A 23,717-nucleotide genomic window follows, 5' to 3' on the forward strand; every position below is an offset into this window, starting at 1 on the left:
AGCCTCTCAGAGATTTTGTGGACTTCAGCTGTTGCTAAGGGGGATGATCCTCCTGCCCAAAGTGAGTGCTGAGCCAGCAAAAAATGGTCCCAAGGCCAGAGCCCAAGCCCTCTAGCCTGGCCGGGACTCTAGACCGTGATGCCTCAAGCTCTATACTATAGACATTGAGGGCCAGAGGGCCCTTTGTGTGGGTGCTATCCTGTGCATTTTACAGTCTTAGCAACATCCCTGGTCTCTGCCCAAAGATGCTGGTAGCAAGACAAACCTGTCATCCCCCAAACTGTGACAATCAAAAAACATCCCCAGACCTTGACAAATGTCTCCTCTCAAGATAACATCTGGGTCCAGCAGTCTAGGCCTCCAGGGTGGAGCAGGAGAGAGGACCCTCTCGAAGAAGTAGGAGATCCGAGGTCTGCAGGTCATAGTTGATTTCAGTGCTTTCTTAAAGCAAATAAGAACAATTTCCTTTGAAAGCCAAATTCCAGTCACATGCACAGTGGCTGGGCTTCCTTCTCTTCTTATTTTTCTCTTTCTATCAGTCACCTGGCCTAGAATCTACCCCTCAATATCGCCCCCTCCCAGACCAGCTGGACAGTACCCTACTTTCTTCTCAGGCTGGAATAGAAGAAGATTCTAGAATGCCTGGTCTCAGGTACCAGGTCGTTCTGGGAGGTTGTATCGACTCAGGAAACGCTGTCCCCTCTCCTCAGGTACCGGATCCTCAATGCCAGCGCCATCCCAGAAGGGCAGTTCATCGACAGCAAAAACGCTTCTGAGAAGCTCTTGAGCTCCATCGACGTGGACCGGGAGCAGTACCGGTTTGGCCACACCAAGGTGAGAGCTGGCAGGACTGGGGAGGGTTCCCCCACGAGATCCGAGGTGCCGGCTGCCTGAGAGCCGGTGCCAGGGAAGAGTCCTCTTCCAGCCAACAAACCATCCCAGGTCCATAGCCAGAGAGAGAGGCTCTGGCCAGGTACCGAGCGCCGTGTCTCCATGTTGGCCTTTTAGCAGAAAGATGCTTAGATTAGAAGCCCAAGCAGGGTGCACTGGGCGCTAAGATCACGGTAATCATAACCAATACTATGGATACCAGCTATTGAGCCCAGGTGAGGCCTGTGAAAACCTCCCTCCGCATGTCCTTGACTCCTTCCAGTAACCAGTGAGGTGGGGGAACAGTGAGAGGATGGTGCTTGCCTGCCACACTGGGTTCTGGGAAGGGCAGGGAAATGGAGTCTCCAAGGGGGCAAGGTCGGTGCTCAAGGTCACATGAATAGAGAGGTCAGATTCCAATCCTGGCCTCACTCCAAAGCTGCTCTATCTCCTGGAAAGGGGCAGGCTGGGGTCCCCAGAACCAGCCTTCCTGGATGGAGAGAGAGAGAGAGAGAGAGAGAGAGAGAGAGAGAGAGAGAGAGACGGAACAGAACAAGGAGGAGGAGAAGCATAAGGAGGAAGAAGAGGAGGAGGAGGAGGAGGGGGAGAAGGAGAAGGAGGAGGAAGAGGAGGAGAAGGAGGAGAAGGAGAAAGAGGAGGAGGAGGAGGAGGAGGAGGAGGAGGGAGGAAAAGAGGGAGGAGATGGAGAAAGAGGAGGAGGAGGAAGAGGAGAAGGAGAAAGAGAAGGAGGAGGAGGAAGAGGAGAAGGAGGAGGAAGGGGGAGGCAGCATCTTCGACTTCCTGCTAATCTGGGCACAGTTGCTCTATGGTTATTTTCTGGATTCATCTCGATGCATCTTGTTTGTTTGAGCTGTCCTAACTGGCCTATGTGGGATGGTGAACCTGCTGCCTACTTTGGAACAGGCCACCTCTCTGCCCAAGAGAGCCCACAACTACAGGAACTAGGTCCTGGGAGCTCAGCTGCTGAGGGTTCCAGCCCAGCACGCTGACGGTGGAGGGTTGAGGTCGGGCAGAACCAGGCTCCCTCAAGAGCCTCCCTGCTGAAAACGAAACAAGGCTCATCTGTCTTTTAATGCAGGTGTTTTTCAAAGCTGGGCTCCTGGGACTTTTGGAGGAGATGAGAGACGAGAAGCTGGTGACGTTGATGACGCGCACGCAGGCTGTGTGCAGGGGTTACCTGATGCGGGTGGAGTTCAAGAAGATGATGGAGCGGAGGTGAGGCAGGTTCTTCTCCCGCTACCTTCCCCTACCCTCTCTACCAAGCAGCCCAGGGCCACTTCCTGTGTTTAGTCTCATCTACTCTTTGTTGATTCATTCATTTGACCAACATTTGCTGAGCAGTGAGTCTCTGCTGGGCTCTGGGGATACACACATGAGTCCAGTCTCCAATCGGCTCACAGAAGAGTGGAACACAGACACGTGCATGACGGGTTTTACACCCGAGACAAACGCAATGTTAGACTGACAGGCTGGGGAACGGGACCCATTATGAACAAGCCCTCAGCATCACATCACCTGCAAAAGAATGGTCTGGGAAGCAGGTCACTGGAGCACAGAACCAGGGGCAGGAAGTGGAGGTCCCCGGGCATCAGGTTCAAGGGCTCTGCCTGTATCCTCTGGGTGATGGAGGAGCCCTGGATGATGGTTAAGGAGATGAGCATTGGCATTGGTCCACTCTGGCAGCTAGGAAGAGAGTGAACCCAAAGTGAAGAGAGGCAGCTAGACCAGGCCGCAGCAGAAGTCCACATAAGAGATGACAGGGATACGAATTAGGATCTAGTTGATGAGTAGGAGAGGAGAACATGGAATAGAGGAATATTTACAAGTCTTATTGCTTGAATAATTGATGGGAAGGAATAGCAACCCTGATGAACAGTTTAATTAATTGTTAATTAATTAATTAACTTATTTACTTATTTATTTTGTGGTGCTGGGGTAGAACTCCAGGGATGTTCTACCTTGAGCTACACCCCCAGGACTATTTTATTATTTTATTTTGAAATAGGGTCTCACTAAGTTGCGGAGAACCTCACAAGTTGCTGAGGCTGGCCGCGAATCTGCGACCCTCCTGTCTCAGCCTCCCAAGTACTGGATTACAAGGGTGTTCCTCGGCACCCAGCCATGTGGGGGTTTCGGGGAGAACAGAATTGGGTAGAAGCGTATTCTCCCAGATCCCCTGATGCCCTGTATAGCTTTAATATTGTCAGTGCCATAGTGGACCCCACCGGGCATTAGTGATGCTCTCAAGGCATCTAGCTTGACGGAGCAAGTGGAAGACAGCACGGAAATTTAAAAATTCCAATGAAAAGACCAGCTTAAGGGAAAGAGAATTAAGTTCTCAGGTGCCCGTGGGGTCTGTGACTGTGAAGCCAGGGTCATCAAAAGTGTGAGCGATTCTGCCACATAGGAAAATGGATCCAAGGGACTGGAGGTGACCGAAAACAGGTCATGGCTGACACCAACACATCCGCAGACAGAGGGGACCCGCAGGCAAAGCTTGCCTGTCCCTTCTTCCCATTCCACCAAGAAGAAGGGAGATTCTGGGGCCTCTTGGGAACATAGGAGGGTAAGAGACAGAGGCTGAGCCTTACTGTGGTCGATTAATCTTGAGTCCAATTGATGTACAGGGACTCCATCTTCTGCATCCAGTACAACATTCGCTCTTTCATGAACGTCAAGCACTGGCCCTGGATGAACCTGTTCTTCAAGATCAAGCCCCTGCTCAAGAGTGCCGAGGCGGAGAAGGAGATGGCCACCATGAAGGAGGACTTCGAGAAGGCCAAGGAAGAGCTGGCCAGATCCGAAGCTCGCCGGAAGGAGCTGGAGGAGAAAATGGTCTCCCTGTTGCAGGAGAAGAATGACCTCCAATTGCAGGTCCAGTCTGTAAGTACCTGGTATCCAGGAATGCAAAACACAGGCCCCAAAACAGAGCAAGAGAAGGAACTTGGAGGCCCCCAATAAGGTGTCAATTCAAGAGACAGTGGTGCCATCCAGTGGTCATGTCAGGTATCGCAGCACCACCCTCGGAGGGCAAGGAGGTCTGACCAGAAAACAAGTCTTCAAAGTGAACTTTGGCTGTCTCTGATGTCTCCCTGTCTCCCATAGCAGAGTTATGCACATGTTTCTGTAGGTATGAGGTGTGTGTGTGTGTGTGTGTGTGTGTGTGTGTGTGTGTGTGTGTGTTCATAAGAAGCTGTCAGGAGCACCCTAGCTAGGTCTTTTAAAAATCGTTCCAATAAAATCATTAAAACTGAAAAATTCAAAACAGAAAGAGTAATTTTGTATGCATAAGTTTCAATGACATGATTATCCTCAACGTTTTATGGGATGCATTTTTTTTTGTGGTACTGGGGTTCCTGGAAGCCCTTCTTTCTCCGGGCTACACTCCCAGACCTATTTTTTACAATTTTATTTGGAAACAGGGTCTCCTAAACCAGAGCGCGCGGCTGGCTTCGAACCTGCGCGATCCTCCTGTCTCTGCCTCCCAAGTGCGGGGATTACAAGCGTGCGCCACCACGCCCGGCTGGGATGCATTTTTAATAAAAGGAATAGAAAAGAAATGAAAGCATCTGCTTTGTTCAACACGCTGGCTGTACAATTGTTTTATTTCCCAGAGTTTAGGCATTCATAATTTTGTTTTCCTCTTTAGCAAACCCCCAGATACTTTCTTTGCCTTTTGACCTCTTCATCAAGCATTTTCCACACCCCCTTCCACTTTCCCAGTCATTAGAGTGCGGTTTTTAGAAGCACCTCCCCGGGGAGAGTGGGCAAGAGAATAACCGAGGAAACGCACACCCGGGTGTGCAGACCAGAGCTTCCACGTCTAAGTGGTGTGATCCCAGACAAGTTACTTCTCTTCCCCCTGCCTTGGTTTGTTCATCTGTAAAATGGGCATAGCAATAGACCCACTTCTTATGCTGATAAGGAATCCCATAGGTTAATACATGTAATTAACCTATACATAGGTCTATAGATGGGCACTAAAATTTAGTTCTTATTTTTGCCTCTTTCCATCCATTTTCCTGAAATGTGTGTCTAGTTCTGAAAATACTCTTGTATGGGAAGATAGATTCAAGCTGATTAGGTCTATGAACAGAGTTAGCTGGTTTGTGTCTGTTGAAGAGATTCACTAGAGTCTTCTAGGACATGGGCTTATCAAGTCACTGCTTCTTATATGTTTTTAATTCTCCATACTGTGGCTGGAGGAGGCGCAGCCCTGAACACAGGGATAGTACTATTTTACTGGAAGTAAAAAGATAGCACTGTTTTGAAGATACTAGTCAGCTTGGTATAACAGAGTAGATGGGTCATTTTCCAACTGGTGGTGCCAGGAAGAACGGGTTGAACAGGCATTCAAATTTGGCCAATTTGTGGAGGCGTTATTCTACAAAATGGACTTGTAATCCCATCTATGAACTCCTTTGCTTGAAATTACTTTCTGTGAATTTCTTCTTAAATGAGTGATGCCTTTGGTGGGAGATAGAGGAGGAGAAGGAGGGGAGGGAAGGAGGGAGGTAGGGAGGGAGAGAGGGAGGGAGGGAGAGAGAGAGAGAGAGAGAGAGAGAGAGAGAGAGAGAGAGAGAGAGAGAGAGAATATGAAAAAAAATATGAATAAACCCTGATCTAAGTACAGAGGTGAAAACTTGCAATGACCTGGTACTTTCAGGAAACAGAAAATCTGATGGACGCTGAAGAACGTTGTGAGGGCCTCATCAAAAGCAAGATCCAACTGGAAGCCAAGGTCAAAGAGCTGACCGAGAGACTGGAAGAGGAGGAGGAAACTAATTCGGAGCTGGTGGCCAAGAAGAGGAATCTGGAGGACAAATGCTCCTCTCTCAAAAGAGACATTGACGACCTGGAGCTGACGCTGACCAAAGTGGAGAAGGAGAAGCACACCACGGAGAATAAGGTCAGCCCAACAAGCTGGCCTCTCCACCGATCCTCACGCTAGCTCTCTAAGGATGAGGACGGTTAGCCAGGTGCCCACAGAGCCAGCACAGCCTGCAAATGAGAGGCAGGCTCAACTGAAGGGGAGTAGGTCTCTCAGCTCTTCTCTAGCCTGCGGGTTCTCCTTAGCTCTCCCTGGCATTTCCAGAAGAGGAAGAATTGTTTCATATTTGTCTTGGCTTCTCATAGCAAACAGAAATTACCAAGGAGCCATTCAGGGCATGAAGGAGGCAGAAAACTGGGTAATGCCAAGGATCAGTGGAGAGAAGGTGTACATGGCCATTCAGGGCATGAAGGAGTCAGAAAACTGGGTAATGCCAAGGATCGGCAGGGAGAAGGGGTACATGGACCCTCATGGATTATTGGCGGGGGTGCCAATAATATGGCACAATAAGTATGGCCTTTGGGAAGGTCTTTTGTTATTAATTACTCCAATCAAGAAGCCACATACTCTGCAACTCCTCCATTCTGATTCTTAGGTGTGTAGAACAAGGAATTCTCTCACCAGTCAATAACGAGATGTGGGCAGAGTTGTTTGCACTAGCATTGCTTGTGAGGAAACACTGGAAGAAGTCTCAGGGCTCACCACAGTGGGTGGAGAGGTTAAACATGGCGGATGCACACCAGGGATCACCATGCAGCCTTTAATAGACTTGTGCACACAGGACAGCCGAGATGGATGTTAAGCACCCAAGGGGGGGGGGGAGTAAGACAGTGAAGTACCAGCACACAGTACAGTGATAGGCATTTAGCAAAGATGTGTCAAGACACATGACATGCCTCACATCCTAATAGCTGCCCATGCGGCAGGGGAAGGGATGCCCACCCTGCCCAGAGTAAGGCAACAATGACAGCTGACACTCAGGCACTGTTGGACAACTTGGAGTAGTGGAAATAGAGGACAGGGAGGGCTGAGGATTGTGGAGAACCCTGTCTGAAGGCTGCCTGGGCTCAGCTCTGCCCACCACTGTCTAGTGGTGATATCAACCCAGCATTGCCAGAGCTTCTGGATTTCCATGAGAAGCCAGAAAGACAGAAACTCAGATTTGATGAAAATCCTCCACTCTCTCTTTCCCTCTTCTCTCTTCTCTCTCCTCCTCCTCCTCTTCCTCCTCCTCCTCCTCCTTCTCCTCCTCCTCCTTCTTTTCTTCTTCTTCTTCTTCTTCTTCTTCTTCTTCTTCTTCTTCTTCTTCTGCTTCTGCTTCTGCTTCTGCTTCTGCTTCTCTTCCTCCTCCTCCTCCTCCTCCTCCTCCTCCTCCTCCTCCTTCTTCTTTCTCCTTTATCCTCCTCCTCCTCCTTCTCTTCTCTCTCTCCCTCTCTCTCTCTTACTTTTTAATATTCCTAATATTTCTAAAACTCTAACTTAAAGAAAAGATATCTGCAGCCAGATTCATCTCATGGCTCAGGAATTGGCAACCATGGAATCAGAAGACTTGAATGGGGATAAGGGCTCCATTTGATGCCTCAGAGCTCCGTGCTTGGCGGCCCAGTCCCGTGCTGTGATGACAAGGACTCCCCTCTGGAGTTTCTTGCACGGCATCTCATGCCTCTCCTCCCCGTCCCTGCCTCATCCTAAATCCCCATCGGCCAACCTAATGCATCACTGCAATTGTATTGTGAGTGAATACAAATGGCTGTATTACCCTATAGAGGCAGTATATTTGCATTTTAACATCACCTTTCCTTGTGAAATATAATGGACTCTTTGAAGGAATAATCCCAATGGGAGAATTTAAGACATGATGATAAACCAATTAGGAAGACCAAGAACTTAGAGGCTAAACCCAGCATGGTGGTGCACGCCTGTAATCCCAGTACTTGAGAGGCTGAGACAGGAGAATCAGAGGCTTAAGGCCAGCGCCCAGTAATTTCACAAGACCCTGTTTCAAGATAAAAAATAAAATAGGGCGGGGAGTGAAGCTCAGAAGCAGAATGCCTCTGGGTTCCATCTCCAGTACTACAAGAACTAACTGGGTGCAGTGGTGCATTCCTCCCTCTATCTCAGCTCCTGGGGAGGCTGAAGCAGGAGAATCACTTTGAGCCCCTGAGTTCAATACCAGCCTGGGCAACGCAGAAAGACCCTCATCTCTAAATAAATAAATACCCGAGAGGCTGTCCATTCCAGGAGGCAAAGTAGCAAGTGTGTGTGTGTGTGTGTGTGTGTGTGTGTGTGTGAGAGAGAGAGAGAGAGAGAGAGAGAGAGAGAGAGAGAGAGAGAGAGAGAGAGAGAGAGGGAGGGAGGGAGGGAGGGAGGCAGCAATAGTTTTTACTGGTGGAAGCGTCTGGTTCAATCCTTTCAACATTACATTGCTGCTGGTATTCTATAGGTGAAGAATCTGTCTGAAGAAATGACAGCTCTCGAAGAAAACATTTCCAAGTTGACCAAAGAAAAGAAATCTCTCCAGGAAGCCCATCAGCAAACGCTGGATGACCTGCAGGTTGAAGAAGATAAAGTCAACGGTCTCATCAAAGTCAACATCAAGCTGGAACAGCAGACAGATGATGTGAGGGTGCTGGCTCGCCTGCTGTGCTTTGTGTCCCTTGGCGGGAGGGAGGGAAGCTGGAAGGGATGCAGGATTCGAGAGTCCCGGTTCTGGAACTCAGCCTCAAGTCCAGATCTCAGCCTCAGCCTCACCCAAACCAGTGTGGGGCAATGAGCGGGTCCCTTAATCTCCCCAAAGTCCTGCTTCCACCTTATGAAACGGGAACACAGATAACCCCCCCTTGGACAGTTTCTGTAGAAAGCTCAGCACAGAGAAAGTTTTCAGCAAACACACCAGCTGCTAATATATCATTAGCATCCATTTCTTCAATCCTTCTCTAACATTATCAAACACTATTTTCACTGGCTAGGTGCGGTGACCCACACCTGTAATCCCAGTACTTGGGAGGCTGAGACAGGATGGTTGCAGGTTTGCGGCCAGCCTCGGCAATTTAGCGAGGCCCTCAGCAACTTGGCGAGATCTCATTTCAAAATTAAAAAAAAAAAAAGGGCTGGGGGTGTAATTCAGAGGTAGAATGCTCCTGGCTTCAATCCCTATTACTCACCCACAAAATAAAGCTATTTCCAGCTGAAGATGTAGCTTAGTTGGTAGAGCTCTTAAATAGCATGCAAGAGGCCCTGGGTTCCATCCCAAGTGTGTCCACACACATGTCTATACACACACACACACACACACACACACACACACACATTCCACTTGTGGCCACGGAAATTACACTTTTACCCCATCAGTACCTTATTGTTCTGGATGTAAAAATCTAGGGTTGAAGTATTCTGATTTATCCGCTATCATGGCTAGCACTTTAATAGGTCTCCTTGAGTCGTCTGAGGCCAGAGTAGGGCTGCTCCTCCTTCCTCCTTTCCTTGCACGCACATGCGCACAGATACAAATACAAATCCCTCGCAGAAATCTCCCCAGGGTTGCATAGTATGTGCGGAGGAGAAGATGCCCGAGGAAGCACCACTTGCTCTTGTCTGGCCAAGACACACAACACACCTTTGTCACACTCCTACAGATGACCAGGCTGGGGCAGGCCAAGTGAGAACTGACCAAAGGAGGCAGGGGATGTCCCCCAGGGGTCTGGCCTCTGGGGGTTCCCTTTGTTAAGGAGTGAAGAGGGGGAGGCAGGGGAGGCCTTGCTTCCTTCCAAGACTAGAGGTTTCCAGCCTGCACCCACGGTGCTTCCTGATCCAGGAAGCCAGGAGCGTGGCTCCGATGGCTGGCGGGGCCAAGCTCCTTGGGTTCTAGCAGATTCCCACACTTTCCGCCATGTCTCCCAGCTCGAGGGCAGCCTAGAACAAGAGAAGAAGCTGCGGGCAGACCTGGAAAGAGCAAAGAGGAAGCTGGAAGGAGACCTGAAAATGGCGCAGGAGTCCATCATGGATCTGGAAAATGACAAGCAGCAGATGGAAGAGAAACTGCAGAAGTAGATGTCTCCTTCTCTACCTCTCCTTTTGAGCCTGAAAGCCAACTCCTCCGCCCTTCAATGACTGGCCTTACGTGTTCTTTTATTTTTTATATATTTTTTAATCTATCTGCAGGAAGGAGTTTGAAATCAGTCAGTTGCAAACCAAAATCGAAGACGAACAAGCTCACAGTTTGCAACTACAAAAGAAGATAAAGGAGTTACAGGTAGAAGTGTTAAAAACCTTCCAGTTATGGAAACCCCTCTACAAGTACCCCTGCTTGCTCTCCCCCGGCCCCTCGTTGGTTCTTAAAGCTTCTTTTCTTCCTTCTGTTGGAGCTAGAAAGAATGCCTTATTCTTTCCTCTATTATCTTTTGAGATGGAGTCTTGCTATGTCGTCCAGGCTGGTCTCAAAATCACGGGCTCAAGCCATCCTCCTGCCTCAGCCTCTCCAGTAGCTGGTACTAACTATAGGAGTGTTGTACCACATCTGGACTTTTAAAGTTAATGTTTAACTTTCTTTTTATTTATTTATTTATTGGAGGTACTGGGGTTCCTGGAAACCCTTCTACCCCCGGGCTACACTCCCAGACCTATTTTATATTTTTTATTTGGAAACGGGGTCTCTTAAAACAGCCGAGGCTGGCTTTGAACCTGCGCGATCCTCCTGTCTCTGCCTCCCAAGCACGGGGATTACAAGCGTGCGCCACCATGCCCGGCAATGTTTAACTTTCTAAGTAACAAACATGTTTTCCTAGAATAATTAAAATATTCCCAAGAAGGTTAAATATTATTGACAAAGGTACATTGACCACTGTCCCTAAGCCCAGTGCCCTCCTAGTCTTTGCTGAAAAGCCACCATTTTCAGTTAGATATGCATCTAGTTGGCTGGTATGCTCTGTACTGATGTGCACATTAATGCCCCAGAGAAAATATAGAGAGTATATACATGCACAAATTTGTTCTTGTTTTTTTTTGGTAATTTTAGCATAAATATTTTCACGCTAAGAATATCACTCTGCAAGCTGCCTGTTTTATTTATCAACATACTCTGCAGCGCTATCCATGGTAGACACGGATCAGCATCTAATTGCTTCGTGGATTTCTAGAGCAAGTCTCCATCACACTTGGTTGGTCCATTCCCCCATTAATGGACACTTAGGTTGCTTCCCGGTTCTCTTCCCTCCCACTAACTCAGTGTTATAAATAATGTATTCTTAACTTTGTGCTGCCTGCCTACAAATTCCTCGCCACCCAGTGGCCCCTTCTACAGTGGGTTGTTCCCTCCCTCCAACAGCATCCCTGACTCCTTTTTAGGCCCGCACAGAAGAGCTGGAGGAGGAGATGGAGGCGGAGCGGGCCTCCAGGGCCAAGGTAGAGAAGCAGCGCTCCGACCTCTCCCGGGAACTGGAGGAGATCAGCGAGCGGCTGGAAGAAGCCAGCGGGGCCACTTCTGCCCAGGTGGAGCTGAACAAGAAGCGCGAGGCGGAGTTCCAGAAACTGCGCCGGGACCTGGAGGAGGCCACGCTGCAGCACGAGGCCACGGCGGCCACGCTCAGGAAGAAGCACGCGGACACTGTGGCAGAGCTGGGGGAGCAGATCGACAACCTGCAGCGCGTCAAGCAGAAGCTGGAGAAGGAGAAGAGCGAGCTGAAGATGGAGATCGACGACATGGCCAGCAACATCGAGACAGTCTCCAAGTCGAAGGTATCCACTGACCCTTCTGGGTTCGGCAGACGTAAGGCAGCTAAGTCCTCCTGCCCCATGAGCTCGGGCAGTTTTTTAAAATATATTTTTAGCCGGGCGTGGTGGTGCACGCTTGTAATCCCCACGCTTGGGAGGCGGAGACAGGAGGATGGCGCAGGTTTGAAGCCAGCCGCACTGGCTTAAGAGACCCTGTTTCCAAATAAAATATATAAAATAGGTCTGGGAGTGTAGCCCGGAGGTAGAAGGGCTTCCAGGAACCCCAGTACCACCAATATATATATTGGTGTGTTGTAGTCAAACATCACAATAGAATACAAGACTTGTGAGGGTTTCCAAGGTCCCATCCCACCCCTCCCCCCCTCAATCCCACACTTGATTTAGTGATTAACTTTGATATATTTGTTTACATACACCATGTGTTGTAAAGAGATTCCACCTTCCCCCATCCCATGCTCTCTGATTGGTCACCTTAATTGCTCCTCCATAGGGCCCCTTCTTCAATCAGATTTCCTCCTATCGCCTATTTCTTCCTACTTTTTGCATATTAGGGAAAACATCTGATTTATTTTGTTGTTGTTTTCTGTGATATCTCTCTGTGTATGCCGCATTGCAAGTTCTGATCCCACTCTTGAAGGTACCAGCACTGGCCTGGCCACCCGGCAGACTCTAATCCTGGCCTCGCTGGCTCCAGTACTGGCCTTGCCTCATGGCAGGCTCCATCCTGGCCTAGGAGGCCCCAGCACAAGCATTTCTTTAAGGCAAGCTCCTGTCCCGGACTCATTGGCTCCAGCTACGGCCTCACCACATGGCAGGCACCAATCCTGGCCTTGCTGGCCCCAGGACTGGCCTTGCCACAAGGCAGGCTCCAATCCCGGCCTTGGAGGCCCCAGCACCAGCCATGCCTCATGGCAGGCCCCAATCTTGGCCTAGCTGGCCCTGGCACCAGCCTCACCCCTCAGCAGGCTCTGATTCCAGCCTCCAAGGCTCCAGCACCGACCTTTCCCCACGGCAGGCCCCAATCTCGACCTCACTGCCAGCACTGGCCTTACCCCTCGGCAGGCTTCAATTCCGGCCTTGGAGGCCCCAGCACCGGCCATGCCTCATGGCAGGCCCCAATCCCAGCCTTGCTGGCCCCGGCACTGGCCTCACCCCTCGGCAGGCTCCAATACCGGCCTTGGAGGCCCCGAGCTCAGGCAGTTTAATGTCTACAAATTCTCTGTGCATTCTGCATGGAAACCCTTGCTCCCACATCTGCCTGCTCCAAATTCTTCATCTCGTGTGACTTATCCATTGAGGCTACTGTAACAAAAGACCATAGACTGAGTCATTTATAAACAAAAGACATCTACAGCCATTCTTGAGGCTAGGATGTCCAAGACCAAGGTCTCCGTGTGTTCAGTTGGGCTCCCTAAGGGAAAAGCAATTAGAGTTGACCTTCAGTATCAGTGTGGATTACTTCCAAGACCCCCATGGAGCCCAAATCCATAGCTTAAGTCCCTTAGATAAGAATGGCATAGTATTGACTTATATCTGAGGCACACATTTCTTTCTACTTTAAATCATCTCTAGATTACTTACAATACCTAATACAATGCAAATGCTATATACACCATTTGTTACAATGTTCAGGGGATAATTAGAAAGAATGGTCTGTACATGTTCAGTGCAGATGAGTTATTTTAAAATTATTTTTGAGTTATGGCTGGTTGAATCTGAGGATGTGGAACTGAGGATATTGAGGGACAATTGTATATGCAACATTATGAAAACTGCTATGAAATTTAATATTTACATAGACTGGGGGAAATCGGCCACAGATGACTGAGGCCAAGAAGACTCAGGTACTTTCCTTCTGATGCTTCTTTAGGCTATTTACAACAAATGCCTATCTCAAAACATATTCTGCCTGAGCTGGGTGTGGTGGTACACGCTTATAATCCCAGTATTTGGGAGGCAGAGACCAGAGGATCACAGATTCAAGCACAGTCCTAGCAATGAAGCGAGATTCTCAGCAAACTAGCAAGGCCTTGTTTCAAAAATAAATTAATTAATTGAATAAATAGGCAGGGGATATAGCTCAGAAGCAGAATCCTTCTGGGTTTAATCCCTAGAAACACACACACACACACTTTCCAGGATACATTGAGCTACACTAAGGGCTGTTTGGCTAGGCTGGAAGAAGCAGCAATAACCCCAGATGTGGGGGCTATGGACAGGAATTCCCAGAAGATCAGGGTGTCTGTTGGGAAGAGAAATGGGAGATAGTTCAAAGGAGAATGGTCTCGCTGGAGCCTCTTGATCAAGGTCTGATTTACAATCTCCTGAGATTTTTCTTGGTTTCTTCCTCAATTCCCATCTTTGCTAGTTTTCCATCGCTGTAACAAAATACCTGAGGCTGTATACGTAACAAAGAAAAGAGGTTTATCTATTTCACAGTTCCAGAGGCTCAAGGGCATGGTACTGGCATCTTCTCAGCTCTGGTAAGAACCCCATAGTGAGTGGCATCACAGTGGTGGGACACACATTAGCATGGTGAGGGGCACTTGTGCAGATGAGAGGTTCAGGGGTGGTGCTAGGCTCCCCTATAGTAACCCCTTCTTATGGGAACTAATCTCACAATAATAGCATTAAATCCCTTCTGAGGATGGTACCTCCATGACCTAATGACTACCTCCTTAACTGACTACCTCCCACTAGGCCCTGCCTCTTAAAGGTCCCACCACCTCTCAATCCCACCACACAGGGGACCAAGCTTTCTCCACATTCAAGAATGTTCGAGAAAACAAACCACATCTGCACCATCGCACTTCTAGCCTAGCTTCTGACTGCAGCACACCGGCTCACATTCTCTCCCCCGCCCCAAGCCAGGCCAAATGTTGCCTACCACCAGCCCCCATCTCTTACAGCCCTCCTACCTGAGAATTGCTTTCTGCTCTCTGTTTATTCAAATTTGGTGGAAGGAACACATCTTCCTGCTTTATTTTTATTTTATTTTATTTTTTGGTGGCACTGGGATTCCTGGAAATCCTTCTCTGGGCTACATTCCCAGACCTATTTTATATTTTTATTTGGAAACAGGGTCTCTTAAGCCAGCACTGCTGGCTTCGAACCTGCGCGATCCTCCTGTCTCTGCCTCCCAAGCGTGGGGATGACAAGTGTGTGTGCACCACCACACCCGGCTGCTTTATTATTTTTTTAAGTTATTGTATTCTTTGGCTTTTCTCTTTGTGAGTTAACCTTCTCTTCAACTCCCCCTGCTGGAATTCTTTCCTATTTTATATTGTCAGCTCAAAGAGATGCTGACTTCCTTGATGGCCTTATTTATTTATTTATTTATTTATTTATTTATTTATTTATTTTTAAGTACTGGGGATGGAACCCAGGGTCATTCTATCTCCGAGCTGCACCCCCAACCCTATTCTTTATTCTTTATTTTGAAACAGGGTCTCACTGAGTTGCAGAGGGCCTCACTAAGTAGCTGAGGCTGTCTGCAAACCACAATCCTCCTGTCTCAGCCTCCCAAATGCTGGGATTACAAGCATGTGCCACCATGCCCAGCTGAGGGCCCACTTTAGACGCAATATCCCTGTCTCTTCTTCTGCCAGCTCATGATTCCCAGGCTAACAAAAAGCATATGCTCATTTTATTTTCTATTTTGTGGGGCGGGAGGAGAAATAAAACAGCTCACAGCATACACAAAGTTTCTGAACAAACTTTACAAAAATATAGTCCATCCAGAGGTTGCAAGGTGAGTCCTTCTGTATTTCCTGCACCACAGAGAACCATTTGTATTATTAAATGAAATGCTTAGAACCATCACATTATATCACTTACAAATATTATTTAGCTGGCAAGAGAAATACTTGAATTCCTAGAAGGGCCCTAGGATTTCTTTGAGTAGTGTCTTCTTAGAAGTTTGTTTACAAATTCCTAAATACTTGCCTCCCAAAAGCTGTTGTTCTAAGCTATTGGTGAGGAAGCAGCAATCATAAGTAAAAGTAAGGCAAATCCGAAGTGATTATGATTTTTATGAAACCTTTATATGTTTCATATTTTATTTTCCCTAACAAAAAGGTCAATCTATCAAACTTTTCAGTTAAACACTGAATACCAAAACCCCATTTTCCTGTGTGTGTGTGTGTGTGTGTGTGTGTGTGTGTGTGTTCCTGGGATTGAATCCAGGGGCATTCTACTCCCCAGCTATACCCCAATCCCTACTTTATTTTGAAATAGGATCTTGCTAATTGCCAAGGCGGTCCTTGAACCTGAAATCCTCTTATCTCACCCCCCAAGTACTGGGGATTACAGGCATGCGCCACTATGCCCAGCTTATGTAGACATTTTATTTTTAAGAGTAACATAGAAAGAATGTGCCGAACTGTGGAAGACCAATTTAATGAAATCAAAGCCAAGGATGATCAACAGACCCAGTTAATCCATGATCTGAACATGCAGAAGGCAAGACTGCAGACCCAGAACGGTGAGAAGGGGCAGCCTCTGGGGTCTGGTGGGGCCCTGGGGGAGGGTGACCAGCCCTCCTTCCCCTTCCCCTTTCCCTTCCCCCTCCCCTTCCTCCCTCCTCCTCCTCCTCCTCTTCCTCCTCTTCTTCTTCTTCTTCTTCTTCTTCTTCTTCTTCTTCTTCTTCTTCTTCTTCTTCTTCTTCTTCTTCTTCTTCTTCTTCTTCTTCTTCCCCTTCCCCTTCCCCGTCTTCCCCTTCCCCGTCTTCTCCTTCCCCTTCCTCCTCCTCCTCCTCCTCCTCCTCCTCCTCCTCCTCCTCCTCCTCCTCCTCCTCTTCTTCTTCTTCTTCTTCTTCTTCTTCTTCTTCTTCTTCTTCTTCTTCTTCTTCTTCTTCTTCTTCTTCTTCTTCTTCTTCCCCTTCCCTGTCCTCTCCTTCTCCTTCTCCTTCTCCTTCTCCTTCCTCCTCCCCTTCCTCCTCCTCCTCCTCCTCCTCCTCCTCCTCCTCTTCTTCTTCTTCTTCTTCTTCTTCTTCTTCTTCTTCTTCTTATTATTATTATTATTATTATTATTATTATTATTGGAACTGCATGTGTTCGGTAGGAGAGCTGAGCCACCAAGTGGAAGAGAAGGAGTCTCTGATTTCACAGCTAACCAAAAACAAGCAAGCCCTCAGCCAGCAAGTGGAAGAGCTTAAGAGGCAACTGGACGAAGAAACCAAGGTAAGGACACCTCTTTGGGGAATGACTCGAATCAGCTAGAAATGAGAAGCCAGCTAATACAGCCACTTTATGGAGGCTGCTTGGAGGCAGGTTCCATCAAGCAATGGGATGATGATTCTTTCTGCCTTGTAGTATGGTAGGAACCTGTCTCTTAAGGTTGGGGGATCTTTTTTTTTTTAAAACAGGGTCTTAGCAGGTGGTGCAGGCCTATAATCCTGGTACTTGGGAGGCTGAAACAGGAGGATCGTGGGTTTGCAGCCAGCCTCAGCAAGCAGCGACACTCATCAATGTAGTGAGATCGTATTTCAAAAAATAAAATCAAATAGGGTTGGGGATATAGCTCAGAGGTACAGTGTCTCCCTCGGTTCACTCCTCAATAACCACACACACACACACACACACACACACACACACACACACACACACGATCTTGCTAAATTGCTGAGGCTGGCCTCAAACTTGTGACCATCCCATCTCAGCCCAGCCTTTCAAATAGCATTGTTATAGGCATGTGCCATTGCACCCAGCTCTTAGCACTACTTCTAAATCATCTTCTTCTCCTTCTCCTCCTCCTCCTCCTCCTCCTCCTCCTCCTTCTTCTTCTTCTTCTTCTTCTTCTTCTTCTTCTTCTTCTTCTTCTTCTTTTCTTCTCCTTCTCCTTCTTCTCCTCATTCTCATTCTCCTCCTCCTCCTCCTCATTATTATTATTATTATTATTATTATTATTATTAGGTTGGGGATCTTGGTGTTGGACCTCCTTTCTACCAGGGTGCTCCATCTCCTGGGTGCCTCTGTCCCCCATAAGTCCCTCCGTAGCCGAGGGCATCTCCTCCCTGTTACTGCACTGGTTTGACTGTTTCTCTCCGGCAATGCCTTCCACCACTTGGAATGCCTCCCTTTGTCTTCAGTATTGCTCTTTGTGGGTCATTTTCTATAACACTGCATTTAAGTGCCCTTCCTCCCAAGGCTACATAGTTTGGAGGGCATTTGCATAAACACGAACATCATGTTCTTGATTTCAGTACCTAGATAGTTGTGTCTATAACACGTTTCCCCCACTGACCTATGAACTGCTGAAGGGACAAGAATAATCCCCCCATAGTTGCACATAGTAGGTACAGCCCCAGTTAGAACAGTATGCACAGTGGGTGCTTTAATAAATGCTACCATTGTGTGTTCAAGCATTAGAACAGAAATCCAGGAGTTCACAAAACTGCATAATGGAATGCTACAGTTGCTGTGCACTGGCTACGGCTTATTTTGCAATCTTTTGGAGTTTTCCCAAGCTTCATTCTTTCTTCTGAAAAACAGCAAGTACCATATTTACCCCCGCCACACACACACACACACACACACACACACACACACACACACACACACCTCATTTCTCTACTCTACAGTAAGGGTTTTGGGTAGACTAAAGGGAAGAGAGGAATGCGAAGGTTCACTATAGGAACAAGGCTCTCCTTTGGCCAGGATACCATCGCAGTAAGTTTTTCTTCTTTGGCAAAGTTTTGTTGTTCGTTTGTGTGTGTGTGTGTGTGTGTGTGTGTGTGTGTTTTTAAGGATGAAAAGGGCCAGGCGTGGTGGCGCATGCTTGTAATCCCAGCGCTTGGGAGGCTGAGACAGGAGGTTCCAAGCCAGCCTCAGCTACTTAGTGAGGCTCTCAGCAATTTAGTGAGACCCTGTTTCCAAATAAAAAATATAAAAATAGGTCTGGGAGTATAGCCTGGAGGTAGAAAGCCCTGGTTTCCACCCCCAGTACCACCCAAACAAAACAAAACAAAAAAAACAGGGTCAACACAATTCTTCTTCTTTGACGGTAGCAGTATAGAGTGTTTTGCAACTGTTGGAGCCAGAGCTATACTTCTACCCTGTCCAGATGAGAGTGAGTGAGGGATAGAGGCCTCCAGGAACATCCTTCTCTGCTCGGGAAGAGGAGGTGGAGCCATGGGAACACTTGGGTTCACATCAGCAGTCCCCAGTGTGGAGACACATCCCACTGATGACACGAAAAGATGCCTTCAGGTCCCCCATGGTCATAGCATCCCATAACAACACCCTCAGTTTGAACGACTTCCTAGCATTTCCTTATTTATCCTATTAATAAGTGGAAAGGAGGCTCAGGCATAGAGCCACAGCAGGCAACAGTGCTTAGCTAGACGGTGCTTTATTTAATAATATTGCTCTATTTCCATTACATCTGTTCCAGTGTCACCTTCTGTTTATGACAAATGTTAATGGGTTTTCATTCACTGTAAGTTTACCTTTAAGAATAAATGTATTTAAACATAAGCCGGGCGTGGTGGCGCACACTTGTAATCCCAGCATTCGGGAGGCCGAGACGGGAGGGTCGCGGTTCGCAGCCAGCCTCAGCTACTTAGTGAGGCCCTTTGCAATGCAGTGAGACCCTGTTTCAAAATAAAGAATAAAAAACAGGGCTGGGGGTGTAGCTCAGAGGTAGAATGACCCTGTGTTCCATCTCTAGTACTGCAAAAAAAAAAAAAAAGAATAAATGTATTTAAGCATAATTAAGGAGCAAACTTGAACAACAAAATAAATAGGCAATATGCTGATATACAAAACTTGTGAGGGCAACATTGCTATGGTCCCAGTTCAGGGGAATATTTAAACTAAATTCCTTAACTTGAAAAGGGTCATTGTATTTTGTCACCACTGTGATTCCCAGGCCAAGAACGCCCTGGCCCACGCCCTGCAGTCCTCCCGCCACGACTGCGACCTGCTGCGGGAGCAGTACGAGGAGGAGCAAGAGGGCAAAGCCGAGCTGCAGAGGGCGCTGTCCAAGGCCAACAGCGAGGTGGCCCAGTGGAGGACCAAGTACGAGACAGACGCCATCCAGCGCACGGAGGAGCTGGAGGAGGCCAAGTATGGGCTCTGAGGGCACAGTAGGAGAGCTGGTCCTCAGACACAAGCTAAGAGGCAGAGGAGTCTTTCTACCTGGAAAGACTCTCTCATCCTTCCTTGGTTTCTTCAGCATCCCGATAGTGTTTCCCGCCCTCTTGGGCTCTCCTTGTTCTTCCCCTGGGGGAACTAACCATCTATCCTACCTGGCTCTTCTGGTGACTCCTTGGGGACCTGTGTTATCACCAAACACTTTAGGATTTTTCCAGTGACACCGTCACCTTAGTGATGGAGTTTCATTCTGAAAAAGGTATCATTAGGCAATTTCATTGTTATAGAAATATCCTACGACCTAAATGGTAAAAGTTAATCACTCACTGTAACCTCTTGATACAATTAAAAAACATGGCAAACATGAGGTATATGAGACTGCTAAACATCACCTGGCGTGTTGAAGTAGTAGGATTAGACTCTAAAAGAATGGTAACAAGTGTAATGGAGCCAGGTGTGTGGCTCAGTGGTAGACTATTTGCCTACCATGCGTAAGGCCATGGATTTGATCCCCAGCACCACACATACTCACAAAACATAGTATAGTAAGGAGCTGGGTGTGGAGGCCCAAGTTTATAATCCCAGCATTTGGGAGGCTGAGACAGGAGGATCGTGGTTCGTGGCCAGCCTCAGTTACTTAGTGAGGCCCTTTGCAACTCACTGAGATGCTGTTTCAAAAATAAAGAATAAAATAAATAGGGCTGGGGGTGTAGCTCAGAGGTAGATTGCCCCTGGAGTCCACCCCCTGTGCTGCAAATAAAATAAAATAAAATAAAATAAAATAAAATATATTAAGCCGGGCGTGGTGGCGCACACTTGTAATCCCCGCGCTTGGGAGGCGGAGACAGGAGGATCACGCAGGTTCGAAGCCAGCCACGCTGGCTTAAGAGACCCTGTTTCCAAAAATAAAAAAATAGGTCTGGGAGTGTAGCCCGGAGGTAGAAGGGCTTCCAGGAACCCCAGTACCACACACACACACACACACACACACACACACACACACACACAATATATATATATATATATATATATATATATACATATAGTATATTACCAGTAACATAATTATTTACTGTCCCGCCAAGTATTACATACTGTATATAACTGTATATTTTATACTTTTATATGACTGGCAGCACAGTAGGTTCGTTTATAATGACATCACCACTAACACATGAGTAAGGTCTTGCCCTACACTACCACGGCCACCATGTCAGTCAGCCATGGAGGTTTCTCAGCATCCTTATAATGTTATGTGACCCTCACTGTGTATATGGTCTGTAACATGATGTGAGGCGTGACTCCAGGTGGATCCTCTCCACTCCTGTGTTGGGTCTTGACCAATTCCCCTCCAGACTATTCTTTTTCAATCCGACAGTTATATTCCAAAATGTCCCGCTTGTGCCAAGATGACAGAACATCTGGTTCTTTTAGGAAGAAACTGGCCCAGAGGCTCCAGGAGGCTGAAGAAAACACAGAGACCGCGAACTCCAAGTGCGCCTCCTTGGAAAAGACCAAGCAGAGGCTTCAGGGAGAAGTGGATGACCTGATGCTGGATCTGGAGCGGGCCAACACAGCCTGCGCTGCCCTGGACAAGAAGCAGAGGAACTTCGATAAGGTCCTCCCCGAGCCACTTAGCGGAGGGGGAGGCAGAGCGCTGCCTTTAACCCCTGGCTGCGGGAGACGCGCACGCCTCCCACCAGGCCCCCAGTGAGAGCATCCATTCCCAGTCGGAGGACTCAAAGTGTCTCTTGGCTCCTGTGACAGTGTCTCTAGAGGGAATTTTATTTTTACACCTAATCCAGGTCGTAATACGGGTTGATCATCCCTAGTTCAAAATGCTCCAAAATCCAAAACTTTTTGAACACTAACATGATGTCCCAAGAAAAAAATTCTACACATAGCCCTCACATGAAGGGCTGCAGTAAAAATGCAGGTGCTCTAAAAATACTACATAATATCACCTTCAGACGATGTGTAGAAAGTGTATATGGAAGACGTGTTTAGACTCGGGTCCCATCCCCCCATTATGTGCACACACATATTACCAAACTGAGAGCGTGAAACGCTCCTGGCCCCGAGCATTTTGAATCAGGGACGCTCAGCCTGTATCTCTAAGGAGCCAGCGGAGCACCTGTAGGAAGGCAGAGTTTGGGGCCCTTGGTCCAGAGCGGGACTCATACACTTTCTTCAGTCCCTAAAAGCGGAAGAGTGGGACCTCGGCACTGCTGACAGCGCTTATTTGAGCAGACTTCCAAGTCTCCCAGCCCGTTCCGCATCTCTCATCTCCCTGTGTCACCTCCCAGGTCCTGGCAGAGTGGAAGCAAAAGCTGGATGAAAGTCAAGCTGAGCTGGAAGCGGCTCAGAAAGAGTCCAGGTCCCTTAGCACCGAGATCTTCAAGATGAGGAACGCCTACGAGGAGGTGGTGGATCAGCTAGAGACGCTGAGGCGGGAGAACAAAAATCTGCAAGGTGAGCTCTCTGGGCAGCCCAGGTGTGTGCCATTTCCCCTTCCCCTCCTACCAATCCCTTCCCCATTTAGCCATAACCATCTTCTTTCCACTGCCCTGCAAAATCCTCACCCATCATATCCCCCTTCTCCAGCTTAGTTCACCCCCAAAGTTCAAACTCTCAAATATAAAGCAGAGGAGCAGCTAGTCTCTCTCTCTCTCTCTCTCTCTCTCTCATTCAGGAGATTGAATTCAGGGCATTCTATCACTGAGCTATACTCCCAGCTTTTTTTTTTTTATTTATTACTTTGAAACAGGGTCTCACTAAGTCACCCAGACTGGCCTCAAACTTACTATCCTCCCGACTATGCTAAGTTTCATTTTTAAGAACTGAAGGCACTGTGGGTTGCTAAGCCCACTGCTGTTAGCAGAGAAGACCCTTCAGGGATTCTATCTCCAAGTGGTCCTGCCTAGGGGCACGTCATTAATCCCTTAAAACTTCCGATTTCCGACCTCTAAATTAGAAGACCAGAGCTGATGTTTTCTAAAGTCTCTGCCGGCTTACGCGTCTTCTGGTCTTCTCTGCGCCTGCATTGCAAACTTTGTGAAGTTCCAGGGTTATAAAGTAGACCTCCCTTGTCTCTTGCTTTCCTACATAGTTCAGGTGAGGCGACACGTCTGTGTCTTGCCGACACCTCATCTGAACGGCTTTCCGGTACTCTCAGCTATATAAATGTCACGCATGCACCGCCAGCCCCTAAATTGCCTGGCAAGTGCCTGCGTCGTAAACCGGAGCCCGCGGAAACAGCCTAAATCAAGCCTGTCCTTTGCAGAAGAGATTTCTGACTTAACGGAGCAGATTGCAGAAACTGGCAAGAACCTTCAGGAAGTGGAAAAGACCAAGAAGCAAGCTGAGCAGGAAAAGTCTGACCTCCAGGCTGCCTTAGAAGAAGTGGAGGCAAGTGTCTTGTCGGGGCTAGGGCACTGGGGAGCTCAGGAAAAGAGGAAATTCAAAGAGGCGGCCCCTGTCCACTCCTACAGGGCCCTTCCTGCCAAGAAGCAGAGTCTCCCTAGGGTAGAACGTTCAGCCATTCCCGGGGCTCAAAAAGCTATGCGCTGCCTTGTTATCTCCTGGGTGTCCTCTAACCCATGTCCCCTTTTAAAAACCTGTTCATCGCTGGGCGTGGTGGCGCACGCTTGCAATCCCCTTGCTTGGGAGGCGGAGACAGGAGGATCGCGCAGGTTTGAAGCCAGCCGCGCTGGCTTAAGAGACCCTGTTTCCAAATAAAAAGTATAAAATAGGGTCTGGGAGTGTAGCCCAGAGGTAAAAGGAAGGGCTTCCAGGAACCCCAGTACCCCCCAAAATTAAACAAAACAAAACAAAAACACCTGTCCATGAGTGTCTTATTTTCAAGGCACTCCACTAGGTCCCTCTCTCTGACATAGTGCTTTATAATTCTGTCCCTTCTTTCTACCTTTGTAATAATAAAAATTGCAACAAAAAATAAACAAATAAAATCAAAAAAATAAGAATGTGTTCATGATGTCCTCAGTACCTTCCTCTCCAGAGGCAAAATAATCACTCACTGAACATTCTGGAAGCCCTCTCAGAATCCCTCAGTTAATGTTCAGCAGAGCCACGCATGGCCTCTCTGGCTATCAGTAACCCTGAAGAATTTAAGTTAGACCCAGAGTCTCTTGATGCAGTAAGCAGTCGGTCGA

General features: G+C 47.9%; 1 protein-coding gene across 1 annotated transcript in view; it reads left to right on the forward strand.

The window, feature by feature from the left end:
- LOC308275584 (myosin-13) overlaps window positions 1–23,717 on the forward strand; it is a gene marked incomplete at both ends in the record, with an annotated part of 161,596 nt that overhangs the window by 23,488 nt on the left and 114,391 nt on the right. The window contains 14 exons of the mRNA XM_080713946.1: window positions 711–834; window positions 1,970–2,106; window positions 3,519–3,774; window positions 5,558–5,800; window positions 8,166–8,342; window positions 9,623–9,768; window positions 9,884–9,974; window positions 11,066–11,455; window positions 15,809–15,935; window positions 16,514–16,632; window positions 19,322–19,518; window positions 20,980–21,163; window positions 21,852–22,017; window positions 22,829–22,953. Coding sequence (XP_080570072.1) covers window positions 711–834; window positions 1,970–2,106; window positions 3,519–3,774; window positions 5,558–5,800; window positions 8,166–8,342; window positions 9,623–9,768; window positions 9,884–9,974; window positions 11,066–11,455; window positions 15,809–15,935; window positions 16,514–16,632; window positions 19,322–19,518; window positions 20,980–21,163; window positions 21,852–22,017; window positions 22,829–22,953 — 2,482 coding nt within the window. The remainder of the gene's footprint in view (window positions 1–710; window positions 835–1,969; window positions 2,107–3,518; window positions 3,775–5,557; window positions 5,801–8,165; window positions 8,343–9,622; window positions 9,769–9,883; window positions 9,975–11,065; window positions 11,456–15,808; window positions 15,936–16,513; window positions 16,633–19,321; window positions 19,519–20,979; window positions 21,164–21,851; window positions 22,018–22,828; window positions 22,954–23,717) is intronic.

This window comes from Muscardinus avellanarius (assembly GCF_963383645.1).
Source record: "Muscardinus avellanarius genome assembly, chromosome: 16".
Taxonomy (NCBI): domain Eukaryota; kingdom Metazoa; phylum Chordata; class Mammalia; order Rodentia; family Gliridae; genus Muscardinus; species Muscardinus avellanarius.